At 38.8% G+C, this 17,908-nt stretch overlaps 1 protein-coding gene across 5 annotated transcripts in view; it reads right to left on the bottom strand.

The window, feature by feature from the left end:
* The window catches only part of FAM133B (family with sequence similarity 133 member B), a 28,731-nt gene extending 11,863 nt beyond the window's left edge, over positions 1-16,868 (bottom strand). For 3 of the 5 annotated variants that reach the window (XM_077776235.1, XM_077776236.1, XM_077776240.1), the window contains exons 1-8: positions 15,946-16,000; positions 6,562-6,659; positions 5,115-5,193; positions 4,476-4,550; positions 4,335-4,367; positions 3,799-3,861; positions 3,142-3,234; positions 1,826-1,876 (exon numbers count right to left, since the gene is read on the bottom strand). In XM_077776235.1, the coding sequence (XP_077632361.1) occupies positions 1,826-1,876; positions 3,142-3,234; positions 3,799-3,861; positions 4,335-4,367; positions 4,476-4,550; positions 5,115-5,193; positions 6,562-6,659; positions 15,946-15,969 (516 nt within the window). In that variant the 5' untranslated portion in view covers positions 15,970-16,000. Of the gene's footprint in view, positions 1-1,825; positions 1,877-3,141; positions 3,235-3,798; positions 3,862-4,334; positions 4,368-4,475; positions 4,551-5,114; positions 5,194-6,561; positions 6,660-10,709; positions 10,810-15,945; positions 16,001-16,847 lie in introns of those variants that run through there. The other 2 variants (XM_077776239.1, XM_077776238.1) reach the window with 2 other exon arrangements.
* Positions 16,869-17,908: the final 1,040 nt, after the last annotated feature.

The raw sequence follows: 17,908 nt of genomic DNA, 5'->3' as shown, positions 1-17,908 counted from the left end.
TACTGATACATGCTACCACTTGGGATGAACTTTGAAAACATTACACTAAGTGAAAGAAGGCAGACACAAAAGTGACATATTGTATGAGTGCTTTTAAATTATATACCCAGAGGGAAAGGGACCTGGACCTGTCCTGAGTCTATGTCGTTCTCTGTGATCCAGAGTGTCCCTGTCAAGATCTAGCCTGGAGGTTGTATGAGAGTTGTTCTTCAACCTGCCCTGCTAAGTCAAGCTTCACCGCTACTATAGACCCGGTGACCAGCACAACTAGCAGGGGTTTGGCACACCCAGTCCTTGGTGCTGCCTGACAGCTCCTGCCAAAGTTTCCATGTGGAACTGAAGTCACTTACTATGCTGGGTGGTTCTTACTGAAAAATCAGGCCTAAGCTTACCAGTGTACAAAGGATGTCAGTGTTTTACTCTAAAAATCGTAGGAGAAGTAGTAGTGTTGGAGGGTTTAGTGCTAAGTTTGTACCTAGCCCTTAATCTGTAGAATATGCTATGTTAATGCTACCTTACATTTGTATTGAAGTTAGCAAAAAGTAACTGGCTTTCCAAAGTGTGATACTATTGATACTATCGTATTTGTAAAAACAAAACAAAACACACAAAGGATAATTTGTCTCATATGTCCAATTCATAAATAGCCAAGTAGGACTGTTTTAATTCCAATAAATTCCATTTATTTTAATGTAAATACAAATGATACACTTATTAAAGTTCCTACTTTAAAAAAAAAAGATTTTATTTTTCAGTACTCTCTATGCTCAACATGGAGCTCAAACCTACAGCCCCAAGATCAAGAGTCACATGCTCTACTGACTGAGCCAGCTAGGCGCCCCTAAAGGTCCTACTTTTGATTCAACAAAAACAAAACAACAAAACACAGAATAAAGATATATCCAGAATATGTAACTCCATAGAGATGGAAAGCAGAGTAGAAGTTACTAGGGGATGGGGTGGAAGGAAGAATGGGAATTAGTTACTGAGTTTGGGTTGTTTTTAAAGAGGTGATGAAAAAGTTTTGAAACTAGAGAGGTGGTCATTGCATAACACTGTATACATACAATAATCCTCCAAATTGTAATTTTAAAATGTTTAATAGCATATTATTGAATTACACCCCAATTTAGAAAATATATTTAAAACGACTGAGTAAAATATAGTCTGTAATTTTCTTTCATTAGTAACTGTTTCATTTAGGTTTTTATTACTAAGAACCAGAAAAAGGTTTTTAATTATAAATCAGAAACACAGGAATAAACTTGCATTATTTACAGTTAAGTATAAAATATCTATAGTAGTAAAATATTTTTTCAAAAATTTATCCACAATATATTCAATTTGAAACAAAGCTCCATGTTCTGTAATTAAGAAATCTTTTTTTTTAAGTTTATATATTTTGAGAGAAAAAGAGAGAGAGAATTCCAAGCAAGCTCCATTTTGTCAGTGCAGAGCTGGCTTCCAATCCTCTGTCTTCTCTCTGGCCCCCCATGTTGTCTTTCTCAAAATATAAATAAATATTAAAAAAATAAATAAAATGACTTGAAGAAACAAAGGAAATATTCAATCTCCATCATTTTGAATTTTTAATCTGAGATAATGTATTAATCCGTACAAATTCAAACTCTCTACAGGAATACTTTTCTGATCTTTTAACTTTCAAAAATGAATTCAATAAATAATTTCCTAAATCAACAAGAACTGTTATAAAAGCAAAAGAAATAAATCTCTTAAGTTAAAACAAAGAACATACTACTTTTTAATTTCTTGAAGTAAATGAAGTATTGTACGACAGACTAAGGCAATGTAAAATTATAATTACCTTTTCTTTCTCAGTTGCATCCTTTGACTTCTTCTTCTTTCTTAAACTATCCTAAACACACAAACATATATATACATCAATTTTAAATTTAAAAGATACAGCAATAATAGTATAAGGACAAAAATACCAGAAAGGTGATTTGCTCAGTTTATTAAATAAACTGAAAAAAGCTTATTTCATACCAGAATTTTATTCTAAAAATATAGGAGAAATATATGTTGCGTACATATGTGCTTGTAAGGAAATGGGCATTCTTCATTTTTTCATCTCTAGCTATATATCGAATCTAGATACACCTCAAATGACAGATATTATCTACAATAACCACATGGTTTATTTAAAAAATAAGACTTAATGCCATCTGCCTATTTTTGCCTGTGGTGATCATATGCACTGGAGTTCTAATTCATACTGTCTACAGACATCCACCAATCTCGTTTTCCTTCTCTCCTTATAAGGAGGAGAGGCTAGAATTTCTGCTTTTGATTCTTTCAGTTCTAGCCATTAACCTCCCTGAGCCTTCCTTATCCAAAAAACGGATGAGGACTGAGTTAACATGTCAAGTGCTTAGAACTGTGCCTACCACAGGAGGCACTTGGATGAATATTAGCCATCATTATCTTGAGACTGTGTCTTTGGCCTTAAAAGCCAAAAAGAAAACCAGTCTTTGGAATACTTTCTAGAGGCCAGGAATTTTGTCAAAAAATACCACAACAGGACAAGTAGAGATGTGCCACAAAAACAGACAGTTGTTTTGTTTTTCTGGGATCCTAGGATAACGTTTATCAAATTGTGGTCCAAGAACACCCTTATATCAGAATCATGGAGGACAACTGTTAAAAAATGTAGACTTCTGAGCCTAATCAGATTTACTGAATCACACTCTCTGGAGATGAGGCCCAGGAATCTACATCTTTATTATAACTTGCATGTATTCCTTATTACCACAAATGTCTGAGAGCCAATGCCAATTATATTTTACACTGCTGGACAGTACAGAGCACATTTAGAGATAAAAGAAAGGACACTGGACCAGATAGTAGAGTGTGTTTTTTCTCTGAACTCTTTATGAAAGTGGAAAAAAGCTATCATGGAAATGTTGAGACATGGAAGTATGTGGAAGTATTTAGAGAACTAAAAGCCATATGTAAGATGTTATTAAGTATATCAATTAAATGGCACAGACTATCAAAGTACAAAAAAAATAGTATCTCATTTCCAAACTGAGAGTACTTTTTAAGATAGGATGACATAAAAGAAGAAGGTAATTAAATGTGGTTTGCTATCCAAAATGCTGATAACTTAAATAATTTTACCTTACTGTCTGATTCAGTTTCTGACATGGAGCTTTCAGAAGATTTATGTGAACGGTTCTTCTTCTTCTTTTTTCTTTTTCCTTGTTTTTTATCCTATATAAAATATTTTTAGAAATATTTGCTTTCTGTTTCAAAAATATAATTAATGCATTTTATTACTATCAAACTTTTATCAATGAACAAAGCTTAAATGAAAGAACCAAACTGTAAATACATGTTTTACTTACACAAACAATATTTTTAAAGTAACGCTGTGCCCAATGTAGAGCCTGAGATCAAGAGTCACATACTCTACTGAATGATCCAGCCAAGCATCCCCTTAATAACTGTTTAAAATGTTACTTAATCTTCCTGTTTTATAAAAAAGTCAAGTAATTTGAGTCACACGTACCCTCTAAGCTTCTAGTCAGATAGCATTTTAGATTTTGAAACTCTATTTCTTCTACTGGTATTTTTAAGTGAATAAGTCAAATTTAGGAATCTAAAAAATATATATATTAATATTTCAATATCTAGTTGTTTATTACTGTCAGTGCTCTAAGATAATTAACCAAAACCTGTGAGTCAACATTTCTAATATATTCCATAATGGATTTCCTCTTGTCATTACATAAACTAGAGATTATTATTTCATAAACCATCACAGGCAAACCTTACCTCATCTTCAGAATCCGAAGAACTGCTGGAAGAATCAGAGCTTGATGAAGAAGAAGATGAATACTTGACCAAGCACAAAACAATTAAAGCTTGTGAGATGCAGGAATTTTTTTTCTTATTACTAAGTCTTTCAAATACTTAACAAAATCAATCTAGTGGCTGAGAAACAGATGTTATATTATTCCTAAGACTTAAATATTAAAAAGTCGAATGTCACACGCACACATACACACACACACACACACACACACACACACACACACACACACAGGAAAAAGGCTCAACAAAGCAACAGATATGGCAATGGTAGTCAATCTTCCCCTTTCCTTCCCTGACAGCAACAGAGGAGTTGCTAGGTTATAAGACAGTTGGCACCTTTCTTCATATTGCTAACAGAACAAAACCACTATATCTACCAAAGGACCTCCATGCTCCTTGACTCATTTACAGTCGGCATATAGGTTGTATAAATTATTCTTACTTTTTTCGTAAACTCTTAATTGTAACATTTAGAAAAATGGAAAACTTTTGCTCACCCTACCAGATTTCTTCTTTTCTTTTTTCTTTCTCTAAAAGCAAACAAAAGTACAAATCTAAATAAGCTGATGTGAGTTTTTTAAATCATATTGATAGTAGTACACCCAACTGTGACATTAAAAACAGCATTAAACTCTTACCTGTTTTTTTTTGGATGAGCTCTCACTTCCACTTAATAATTTCTCCCTGTGTTTTTCTAGTTCTTTCTTCCAGTTCTGCAAAAGGTTATACATAGCATCAAAGGCTATCCATCCAGAGGAAAGGCACTCCAGGTGCCAGAACCCTGTCACCAAAGGATCCTCTCAGAGCTCTTTATTAAAGGGGGTATTAAAGAGTAGGAGCTCTCCACTGCATCTTGAGGAGTAGGTATTATTCCTGAGGCTGAGAACTTTTTTTCTTTTTTACAAGGACAGATTATCAGTCAAAGCTGAATTCATCTATATTGTACCTGGAATACTACACACATTTCTGATCAAAACAGGGAAACATCATGGAAAGCTCAGAGTAATATGGGGGCATGGGGGCAGGGGAAGATAAAGGGAAGAATCCAGTATTTAGAAAACCTAAGATGACCTAAATTGCTGTAAGATGATTTTCTGCTTTTTAGTTTTTCCTCTTTTTATTTTAAAGAAATCATGCATTTATATACAAACCTGTATTTAATGTAGAGAGTGCACTTAAACCAAAAACCATGCCTGACCCCTGATTTGTTAAAATGTTATTTCACATTTAAGAAAAGAGATTAGTCTATTTTTTTCAAACAGGTACTATTTACAAACCTCATTCATTTTTTCTTCAAATTCAGCCAATGCCTTAGAGCCTTTCTTTTTCTTCTCCAGTTGTTCTTTCACTTCTTCCCTTAATAGAATATACACATAAGTTTTCAAGCAATTCAAACTAGAGATGGATGCTTACGAACAAAACCAAAATTTTATAAATAAAAAAGTCTCCTAATAAACCTCCATTCCAGTACTGACACATTTTAAAGTTCTTTGTTCATAACCTTGTAAGTCAATTAGTATTAATATAATCTGTCAGATAATACTCATCATTCCTTTTCCAAACATGGATTATCAGAGCTAATACAGCGATCATTTGAGCACTGGTTTTAATACATTTCCTTTAATCCTTCCAACAATCCTGTGAGAAAAATGCAGTATTATTAACCCTATTTTACAGATAAAGAAGCAAAGCTTGAGGCAGGTTAAGAAATCTGCGGAGGGTCCCAAAGCTAGTAGTTTCAGTGTCAGGGTGAGCTAAAGTCTATTTAAACGACTATATTTTATTACTAAACATCTATTTTACAATGTACCTCTCATACTGTACAGAAGAGCTGGTACAGCATGCCTGACTGCATATTGTCAGGAAGGCCCAAGAGTACAACTATCTGGGAGTCTAACAAATTATACAACCTACGGGCTATCTTTGGGGACTCTGACACACACATAATATACTTTCTCGAGCACTTCCTCTTTAAAGTTCATTTTTCTCCCCAATTTTGAAGGTAAAATGTATTTTGGTTTGGGATAATTTTCTGGTATGCTGCAACAGTTAACAACAGCATTCACCAAACTCTAAGAGGTAGACATGGTTTACTTTCTATTTAATTCAAAAGAAGAGTACTTGTTACATGTAAGCACAACTTTCAACTATAGTTGCTCAGCTTTTAGGGGCACTTAGTAGCATTATGAAGCTAACAAGTCTGAAACTTGTAAGTTATCTTAGGAGTTTGATTGTTAATAAAAAGACATACTGAAAAAAATAAGGCCAGTGCTGCAATATAAATAAATACAAATGATCAGAGCTACTCAATGAGGGCAAATGAAAACCCCAAAAACAATTTAAAACAAAAATATTTAAGTTCTAATCTACTGAAAAGCCAAGATAAGAATAGAAACATGCCTCAATGAAGGTCAAGCTTAGTGGAACCTACCATTTTAAATAGCTTAAAACACTGCGAGGTTAATGCCTCTTTTTGAGGACAGAGAAGAGGTTGATATGAAAGGTTATCTGCTAGCTCTTTAGCTACACAGGGTGGTGGGTTCTCAAATATTTGTTCTACACTCATGCATGTGTGTGTTTCATACATTGAAAAGAAAGCACCTATGAATATCACTTCAAAAAATTATGTATCTGACAAATGCTTTGTAATTAATTAAAACTGTAACAGTAACCTTTAAAAAATTTATGAAAATCTTATAAATGGCAAAATTGTTACACAAATACCAGGTAGGCCTTGGTCGATTCAGATAATCTTGGATTGTTGGCCCTGAAGACTGGATTGGGCCCCTGGATCTGGCCATTGCTATTGGGTTCATATAGGCCTTGAGGAAAGAACAAAAATTAACTCAATTAAAAAAAATTAAAAATGCAAATCTCACTAAGCAATTATTATAAATGCATATTATATCCAACTAAGCATGAATAATCTAACCAAATTTTCATTACAAAAAATAAATTTAACACTCTATTAAGCCTCACAAATTCTAGAGATAAGTAATAACACTATTTCTTAGAAAAATTTTTTACCAGAGATTTAAAATTTTTTAAATGTTTATTTTTGTTTTTATTTTTGTTTTTAATGTTTATTTCTGTGTGTGAGAGACACGTGCACGGGCACACACACATGTACACACACATACACACACACACACACACGGAGCGTGAGGAGGGAAGGGGCAGAACCACAGAGGGACACAGAATCCGAAGCAGGCTCCAGGCTCTAAGCTGTCAGCACAGAGCCCAATGAGGGGCTCGAACTCAAGAACTATGAGATCATGACCTGAGCCAAAGTCAGATGCTTAACAGACTGAGCCACCCAGGCGGCCCTTATTTATTTTTGAGAGACAGATAGAGAGAAAGAGAGAGAGACAGAGACAGAGCCAGCATGAGTGGGGAAGGGGCAGGGAGAGAAGGAGACACAGAATCTGAAGCAGGCTCCAGGCTCTGAGCTGTTAACACAGAGCCTGATGTGGGGCTCGAACTCACAAATTACAAGATCATGACATAAGCCGAAGTCGGATGTTTAAAGGACTGAGCCTCCAGGTGTCCCCCTCCACCTTTTGTTTTTAAACCAGAGATTTAATGAAGATAATAATGATACCTCTTTCTTACCGTAAGATGATTTTATGTTTTCTCCTAAAGCTCAATAACCACACCAGCCTGGTAACACTATGCTCACTGGCAAATTAAGAAACTCAGCTGCAAAAAAATTAAAGATCTAACTTTTTTTAAAGTGTATTCATTTCAAGAGAGGAGAGGGAGTTTATGTGTGTGAGCAGGGGAGGGGCAGAGAGAGAGTGTGAGTAGGCGAGGGGCAGAGCGGAGGGGGGAGAGGGAGAGCGAGAATACCAAGTAGGCTCCATGCCCAGTAGGGAGCCTGACAAGGGGCTCAATCCCAGAACAGCGAGATCATGACCTGAGTGGTTATCAAGAGTCAGCCACTTGACCGACTGAGCCACCCAGGTGTCCCAAAGATCTAACTTTAAATTCATCACTTATTCTACTATATCTTTGTTTCAGTAAATACTATGCCATACTGACTCAAGTTTACTTGCCAATTGTTGACATCAAATATTAAATTCTGCACAGACAACAAAAGAAAACACAACAAGACTGCATCAAAATTAAAATATCTGTTTTTCGAGGTGCCTGGGTGGCTTAGTTGGTTAAGCATCTGACTGGCTCAGGTCATGATCTCAGAGTTTGTGGGTTCGAGCCCCGTGTCAGGCTCTGTGCTGACAGCTCAGAGCCTGGAGGCTGCTTCAGATTCTGTGTCTCCCTCTCTTTTTGCCCCTCCCATGCTCATGCTCTCTCTCAAAATAAATAAATGAACTTGAAAAATGGGAGAAACTGGAACCTTTACAACATTGCTGGTGGGAATATAAAATGCTGCAGGTATTGTGGAAACATCTGTTTTCCTCAAAAAGTTCAATACAGAATTTACCATATGATCCGGCAATTCCATGTCTAAGTGGAACTGAGGAATAATTTAAAGTAGGAACTCGGATACTTGTACACTCATGTTCATAGCAGCATTATTCACAATAGCAAAAAGGCAGAAACAATCTAAATATCCATCTACTGATGAACGGATAATCGAAATGTGGTGTATACACACAATAGAGTATTATGCAGCCTTAGAAAGAAATGAAATTCTTTAACATATTACAATATGGATGAACCCTGGAAACATGCTAAGTGAAACAATCCAGATACAAAAGGCCAAATACTGTATGATCCAACTTATATGAGGGATCTAGAGTAAACAAATTTATCGAGATAGAAAGTAAAAAGGATTCCAGGGGCTGGAGGGGAATAGGTGACTGAGAATTACTCTTTAATAAGTACAGAGCTACTTATCTGGGATGCTGAAAAAGTTCTGGAGGGGGTGTCTGGGTAGCTCAACTTTCGGCTCAGGTCATGATCTCATGGTTCATGGGACTGAACCCTGAGTCGGGCTCTGTGTTGACAGCATGGAACCTCCTTGGGAGTCTCTCTCTGCCCCTCCCCCCCCCCACACGCACGTGTGCCCTTTCTCTCTCTCTCTCTAAATAAACTTAAAAAAAGAGTTCTGGAAATAGACAGTGGTGACACCTGTACAACACTGTGAATAACTTAATGCCACTGACTTAAACCCTTAAAAATGGCTAAGATGGGGGTGCCTGGGTGGCTTAGTCGGTTAAGCGTCTGACTTTCGCTTAGGTCATGACCTCGCGGTTCGTGGGTTCGAGCCCTGTGTCAGGCTCTGTGCTGACTGCCAGCTCAGAGCCTGCAGCCTGTTTCAGTCTGTGACTCCCTCTCTCTCTGCCCCTCCCCTGCTCACGCTGTCTCTCTCTCTCTCCTAGAAATAAAACATTAAAAAAAAATTTTTAAAAAATGGCTAAGATGATGAACTTTGTTTATTTTTACAATAAAGAACTCTACAAAAATCAAATTATGCTCTGTATACTGTACTTACTATAGTAGCAAAACACATTTTTAGATACTTTTTTCAAAAACATATCCAGACAAAATAAAGGTTTCTTTGTTGATGACAGTATCTAGCAAAGAGATGTTTTATTACAATGAACTGTGCACACATAAAATTTGGTCTTTCAATTAGTCTCAACTCCTTGATCCTCATAAGTCAACAAGCATTTGTAAAAACTCTTCCATTAAAAAAATTTTTTTTATATTTATTTTTGAGAGACAGAGTGAGACAGAGCATGAGTGGAGGAGGGACAGAGAGAGAGGGAGACAAAGAATCTGAAACAGGCTCCAGGCTCTGAGCTAGCTGTCAGCACAGAGCCTGACGTGGGGCTCAAACCCACAAACCGTAAGATCATGACCTAAGCCGAAGTCGGATGCTCAACCGACTGAGCCACCCAGGTGCCCCTCCATTTTTTAAATAAAAAGAATTCTGGTCAAAAATGACTACTATCAAGGTTGATTTTAAGGCCTTGAACCTAAGACTTAATGTTCCCAAAGAAGTGAAAGAATTTATTTGTTCCATTTTTTAAACAAACCCCATTAAAATGATTAGTATTTCCCACCCTCAAAACAAGTACGAGTCATATATTTCTAGAATTCTCTGGCAGATCAAACAATATAAAACTACTATAAACAGCACATACTGAGAACTATTCCCATTCAACTGGACACTGCCTAATTAATTACATGATATATGCAGGAATTAATGCTAGAACTCCTAATGTCAGATATGTTTAGAGTCAGCTAGATGTGAATATCCAATCCAACTAAAGAGACAGGCATATAGTGATGTTCTTTACATCAACTATTGTGTCTTTGAGTATTTCATTCAACTGCCTCTGCTGAGAATTTCACTCAGTTCATGTACAAATATGACAACCAATGGAGGCTGCAATAGAGGAACTGTTGGTCCAAATAATCATACTGACAATCCTAATAACCAGAAGCAAGTATAGGTGCAAAGCTAAGTTTTTAAACAGGAGATAATATCTATCACCATCCCATTTCTTTGGTCCCATGTCATAATTTTAGTAGCACCTACCAGTAAAATATCTTAAATTTAAAACTGTAAAAACGGTTTATTTCCAAAAAATGCAAATATATACAAGGATGTTCAAAATTAAATTACTAAAATAGGGAAAACTGAAAACACCGCAAAAGCCAACAAATTGAGATGTGTTAATAATTATATAGTAAAATATACCTTTCAAAATGAAATACTATGCAGCCATAAAAAGAAATAGATCTATAATCCCTGATATGGAAAGATGTCTGAGACTTCTTTAATGTAAAGCAAAAACAAGTTGGCCAAAATATACCATTTTAATTAACAGCTATAAATTAAAAAAAAAAACTAGATGCATTGAGGGGTCTGGGTAGCTCAGTCAGTAAAAACATCCTACTTCAGCTCAGGTCTTAATCCCGGAGTTCCTGAGTTTGAGCCCTGTGTCAAGCTCTCTGCTGACAGCTCAGACCCTGGAGCCTGCTTCAGATTCTATATCTTCTTCTCTCTCTATCCTTCCCCGTTCATTCCCTGTCTCTATCAAAAAATGAATAAAACATAATAAATATCTAGATGCATCAAAATGTAAAGACAGATGTCTATGTTCATCATTTCATACCCTAGGATATTAAAAAAAAAAAAGCATTACCTTTATTTAAAAACACTTTTTTTTAAATGTTTATTTGTGAGAGAGCAAGCGAGCGAGCGAGACAAAGTACAAGTGGGGGAGATGCAGAGAGAGAGGGAAGCACAGAAACTGAAGCAGGCTCCAGGCTCTGAGCTGTCAGCACAGAGCCCGATAAGGGGCTCGAACTCATTGATGGTGAGATTGTAACCTGAGCTGAAGTCTGATGCTTAACCGACTGAGCCACACAGAAGCCCCAAATCGTTACCTTTATAAGTGAAAAACAAAAACAGAACACCTACACACAAACATTATCATAATAATAAAGGTAAACAAAATGAGAAAAATTCAACTACAATACGGCCACTCCAATTCCAAGAGCTGAACGGTCTTCAAGTAAAAAATTCACAGTGTAGTGGTAACTTATCACTTTAATTTAAAAAAAACTGGAGGACATTTGGCCAACATAGTCAGTAGAGCATGTGACTCTTGATCTTGAGGTCATGAGTTCTAGTCCCTCTGTAGGCATACAGCTTACTTAAAAAAAAAATCGTTAACACATTTACCATGTTTTACAGTCTTCAAATACACTTGCATGTATCTTAAAAAGTACATTAACATTTTTATGTGTCTTAATGTCTGCTGTGAAATTGCTTCCCCCAAGTACATAGGTCTGCCTTACAGTTTACTTTTCAGAGGAAAATTAAATAGTAAAGTAGTATATTCACATCCTAAGACTATTAATCACAGACAACTTATGATACAATTACATGAGCTATCATGGTCTATGTAATAGGCTTAACATAAGCTTTTGATTATAAACACTATCCTTTGTTTGCTTAAGTATACTCCAAATATCTCAATTATTTATTTCAACTGTAATAGCAATATTTATTGTAAAAAATAGCCCCTCGATGTGGGGACTCTGTGCCGACAGCAGGGAGCCTGCTTGGGATTTTCTCTCTCCCTCTCTCTCTGCCCCTCCCCGGTTCATGTGAGCACTCTCAAAACAAAACATTTTTAAAAAGAGCAATATTTATTAAGTACATCTTATGTGCTAGGCTCTTTGCAAAACACTTGATGGTCTGTGCTCATAATCAATAAGCAACAATGCTTTTTTTTTTTTTTACTATGAACAGAAAGGTTTTTAAAACAAAAAATTAATTTTACAAAGGTAAAGGCTTTTCGCTTATTGAAGCAATGTTAAAAACAATGTTCTGAACATTAAAGGCCTGGGTGGTTAGGCACCAATTAAAACACAGAAATTGTGAAATTTCCTGAACTGTCTCAGTATGACTTAATCACATTAAATACTGGGACCTTATAAATTAAATACTTGTATTCATAAATAATTAGATGGTCTATAGCTCCAAACTGCTGCATGTGTATGGTAACAGCATTTTGTTTTTGAAACTCAGGATAGCAAACTGAGCTAAGGGAATAGGTAAGTGGGCAGGTATCTGAAAAGAGTAAAGTGAGAACAAAATGTGCAGAACTTCCTTTGCTATTTTGATTACCCATGTTCATCTAGAGGATACATCTGTTTTAGAGGGCACAAAGTAATAAGAACATGAAAGAAACTTCAAGAAAACCATGAGGACAAAGGCTGGCCATCATGAATTTAACAGCCTTTTATAAATCTTAAGAAGTAAAATGTTCATTTAAAAAAATAACTGTTTAAGAATGTACAATGTCTAGAATGAACCCTAATGTAAAGTATGGACTTCAGGTGAAAATGATGTCAAGGTAGGTTCATCAATTATAACAATGCCCTTCCCAGCAGAGTTGCAAGCAGAGGGAGGCTGTGCATGACTGCGCACGTGGAATATACAGGAACTCTCTGCACTTACTGATCAGTTTTGCTGTGAAATCAAAAACGCTCAGAAAAGTCTATTTTTTAAAGATTTTATTTTTAAGTAATCTCCACACCCAATGCGGGGCTCAAANGGGGGGGGGGGGAAGAGAACACTTTCAATCTGGACTTTATGGTTTTCTTAGAAAGCAATTCTATCATCTTTAGAAATTACGATTTTACCACCAACGTAAGAAGAAAACATGCCATTATTTTCAGAGTAAAACACTCATTTTATTTAAAACCAAGGGTTATAATGGGATGCCTGGGAGCTCAGTCCACTGAGTAGCCAACTCTTGATTTCGGCTTGGGTTGTGGGATCAGTCGTGGGATCAAGCCCTCCACACTGGGCATGGAGCCTGCTTGGGATTCTCTGTCTCTCCCCCTCTTACCCCTCCCCTGCATTCGTGCGTTCTTTCTCTCTCTCAAAAAAAAAAAAATTTAGTGGCGCCTGGGTGGCTCAGTCGGTTGAGCATTTGACTTTGGCTCAGGTTGATCTCATGGCTCATGAGTTCAAGCCCCACACTGGGCCCTGTGCTGACAGCTCAGAGCCTGGAGCCTGCTTCAGATTCTGTATTTCCCTCTCTCTCTGCCCCTCCCCTGCTCTCACACACACATTCTCTCTCTCTCTCTCTCAAAAATAAACATAAAAAAAAGAGAGAGAGAGAGAGAAACAAACCACAAGAGACTCTTAAGGATAGATAACAAAACTGAGGGTTGATGGAGGGAGATGCGGGGATGGGCTAAATGCGTAATGGGTATTAAGGAGAGCACTTGCTCTGATGAGCACTAAGTGTTGTATTTAAGTGCTGAGTCACTAAAGTCTACTCCTGAAACCAATAGTATACTATACGTTAACCAACCAGAATTTAAATAAAAATTTGGGGAAAAAAGCTCCATTTCCTCCTCCATGCAATGAGGGCACCAAATTAGACAATCTGTTTTATCAATCTTAATTTCATGTTTCAATTCGCACCTTTAAAAAAAAAAATCTTTCTAATGTTTATTCATTTTTGAGAGAGAGAGACAGAAAGAGAGACAGAGTGTGAGCACAGGAGGGCCAGAGAGAGAGGGAGACACAGAATCTGAAACAAGCTCCAAGCTCTGACCTGTCAGCACAGAGCCCGACGTGGGGCTCCAATTCATGAACTGTGAGATCATAACCTGAGCCAAAGCTGGACACTCAACAGACTGGGCCACCCAGGCGCCCCTCTTTCCCACCTTTCAACTGCAAATAAAATGTTACCAGAACACTCTATGCCATAAAAGCGTATCAACCAATAAGTAGAGACCAGAGTTATTATCAAAATGTTCTAGTAAAATGAAGCTAATCTCAAAAGTTTCAAATATTTTAAAGGGATGTGTAAAGCAACACTTTCCCCAAGTGAAACAAAAACAGAACATCTTAGGCCTCTGTATGTAACCATATCCAAGGTCTGGTGATTTCTAAATTTTCAAGTCCACAGTTCAGAGTCAAAACACTCATAACACCTCAAACCTAAGGATGATCCTCCGTCAGAACTCTGAGAATCTGGATACCACAAGGGACGAGCAACAGCCAGGAAGGCAGGAGAAAAGAACATTTCTTAATATTGTAATCAAGGTTCACCACTGTGGGTCGTAAACATCTTTGATTATGAGTAGTATATAAAATTAAAACAAATGTTTTGAAGACCAGAAATGTCACTACTTCATAACAGTAAAGCTTTTTTAGCCTCCCCCCCATCCAAAAAGGCAAGAATCACGGACTAAAAAAGATTAAATTTGGCACAACTTTTTTTTTTTCCTTAACGTTTATTCATTTGATTGACAGAGAAAGAGCATGGGGCGGGGAGCGTCACAGAATCCCAAGCAGGCTCCCGGTACTGAGCTGTCACAGCACAGAGCCCAATATGGGGCAGGAACTCAGCAACCGCCAGATCATGACCTGAGCCAAAGTCGGACATTTAACCAACTGAGCCACCCAGGCGCCCCAATTTAGTACATTAACTGCATTTATTTATTTATCGTTTTGCTGCTCAGTGGTTAAAAGTCAGTCACAGATAAACCCAGGAACTTGAAGGCTGCACCCTTCGGTCACAGACAAACCCCGGAATTCGAGGGCTGCAACCCAAATTTATTGCTAATCCCTTATGTTTACAGCCCATCCAGTCTGATTTATAATCTGGATTTTCCAAACCAACCTACTAGCCATCTAGAACGTCTTCTTCCCATCTCATCTCCTCTTGCCCAAAGCACCATCTCTTTTCAATGCCTTCGCAACTTCGAATATCCATCGTCTGTTATTTCTTACTCTTCCTGCTATTAGTTATTCTGCGTCTCTTTTATCTCATTTACTAGAACAACAACTTTCATGCCAAATGTTCTCTGGCCATTTGCTTTCTGCAGCTTCGACTCTTCTGCAAAGTTGTGGATGATACTAATGCCCTCTTTACAGAGACTCAGAGAAAAAAAGCAACTTATCTCAGTCACCGGACTCCTGAGCGCCCAAAACTGACATTCCCGTCTACGCCTGACTCCAACGACCATTGTTTTTCACCTTCATTCCTACACAAGTCCTACTAGGTGCCAGGCGGTGCCAGGCGCTGCGAACACGGAGACAAATGTTTCGATCCTGGTCCTCAAACGCAAGTCTACCTGCCGCTAAAAACTAGGCGCGCAGCAAGTCCGGAGAAAGGAGGTGAGCCCGAGGCCTCCGCCCCTCCATCCCAGCAGCTAGCGCGCGACAGGGGCGCGGAGTCAGATCTTCGATCCCGAGTAGGGGGCAAGTCCCGGCGCCTCCGTGGGCCTGAAACTTAAGACAAACGTACAGGAGCCAGAACTCCTTCAGCTCTTGTGGCTCTAAAAATGGGGGCACTGCTAGCCGCAGTACGGGAGGGAAGGGAGCTAGGGAGCACCGCCTGAAGGTGCGGCGCGGTTGAAAGAAGAGGGGGACACGAGCGGAGGAAAGAGGGGGAAGAGAGTGGAGGGCCGGAAAGCGCCAGCTGCGTGCGCGGCGCACGCGCGTCTGCGGCCGGCGGGGATGGGGGGAGCGGGTTCTCCCGGCTCGAGGTCCGAGCGACGCCGCTGACCCTCAGGCCCCGTCGAGGAGCGCAAGGGGCTCCGCTCCCCTTCCGCCGGCCCCGTGTCGCCCCACTGTTTTCCCCACCCGGTACTCACCACCCGATTGTCCCGCTTCCCCATGGTGCGGGACTAAGCGCACAGTCAGACGCNGGGCCCGCCGCAGGTCCCTCCGCCGACTCCCCACCCTACCCAGAGAGAGGCGCCGCGCGGAGCTAGCGGCCGCGCCCGCCCACAGCGCCACCTGCCGACGTGGAGGAGAGGCGGGCGCCAGCTCTCGCCCGCGGCTCCCAGGCGTCTCCTGGCGGACTCCTTCACCACCCAGCCCAGCGCAGGCGGTCCCTGCTCTTCAGTAGGGCGGTCTCACCAACTCGGCTTCGACTCTTTTACTCTCTTCCATTCCTGATGCGCTGAGATCCTCATTCTAGGGGATACAAAGATTATCCCAACGCTTACTGTGGGCTTAACAAAGTGCAGGTGCTGGCGGTAAAGTGAAGACCTGAACAGACCTGTTCCCTCACAGAGAAGACTGTGCAGTCATAGGTGTTGCTGAAGAAATCGCACTTTAAGTTCAATTCCATTCATCCATCACCCACACATTTATTTCATAACTGTTGAACATCTACTTTGTACAATTCATGGACTAGGTGACGAGAAGCTGGACGTGGTATAGGACACGTAGATGATTAAGACACACCAGCCCAGCTTTCAAAGGGCCTGTCTACAGCCTGGTAGGGGAGATATATACACATACGGCCACCTTTATTGCATGATGTGTCATAATAACGTAAGTACAGTACTAAAACTTCAAGGGAGGTGGTCTGGGTTCCAGAGAAGGAGCCGAGTATTTACAGACATGGGGAAAGCTGGGCCACTCTGGACCCATTTCAGCACAATGTCATAGACAGTAATCGAAAATCAACTGTGATTATTTTTGGACCCTTGAGAAAAAGCAAAAGAGACTTACACTCATTATATGAATGAACACTCCTTAAAATTACCTTTCCTAGGGCGCCTGGGACGACACGGCCAACCAGCGTGCTAAAAAAGCGCTGTAGACCCTTGCCGTTTTGCCATGGTAACATTTCTGGGGTGTTCCTTTGTGAACAGTGCCATTCCCCTGATATCTACAATATCACCTTTCTTGCAGATCGGCAGGTATGTGGCCAAAGGAACCACTTGGTGTTTTCTAAAAAGGCCTAGAAAACATATATAGTGGGTGCCTCTCCTCTTTCCCTTTGTGTTGGTCATTTTGGAGAATTACTGGAAGATGGCGGTTCCGGCCAAAAGGGAGCCATTTACTTTAATTACATTTCCTTTTGTAAACCTGTGGTTCAGTACTATTAATGGGCATGAGCAGTGGAAGTTACCAAGCACAGTGAGTCAGAAAGGAAAATTCCTGATGTTCATTAGAGCTTCTACTAAATCAATGTGTTAAAGTTTTACTATAATTCTCCTCTTGTTCCATCTCTATCGAGGTGACTCACAAGCTATAAAAGTTCTTCGCCAATTATTTCAGGTTGGCTTTTGTTAGCAATGAAAGAGAGGACCTTTAATTTAAAAAAAAAAAACTAACTTGATTGAGGTATAGCTTACATATAATAAAATTCACCAGTTTAAAATATATAGTTTGCTGAGTTTTGACAAATGCGTAGTCATGTAAGTACCATTACAGTCAAAATATAGACTATGGTCATTTCTCTAAAAGTGCCCTTGTGCGGTTAATTCCCTTCTCTGTCTCCCAGCCTGGGAGACTGATCTGTTTTCTGTCACTATGGTTTTTTGCCTTTTCTAGAATTTCCTTTAAGTGCAATAAAATAAGAGATATACTTTTGTGTCTGATTTCTTCCACTTAGGTTACTTTTGAGATTCACCTGTGCTGTGTGTAGCAACAGCTGTTCCTTTTATTGCTGTGTAGTATTCCACTGTATTTATAAATCACGATTTGCTTCTTCATTGACATTGTGATGGACATTTGGATTGTTTCCAGTTTTTTGCCTATTATGACTAAAGCTGCTATGAACATTCACATGTAAGTGTGTGAGGATATGTTTTAATTTTC

Source organism: Crocuta crocuta, unplaced genomic scaffold (genome assembly GCF_008692635.1).
Source record: "Crocuta crocuta isolate KB4526 unplaced genomic scaffold, BGI_CrCroc_1.0 scaffold37, whole genome shotgun sequence".
In the NCBI taxonomy this organism is placed as follows: domain Eukaryota; kingdom Metazoa; phylum Chordata; class Mammalia; order Carnivora; family Hyaenidae; genus Crocuta; species Crocuta crocuta.
This window is presented reverse-complemented; position numbering and strand designations above follow the sequence as displayed.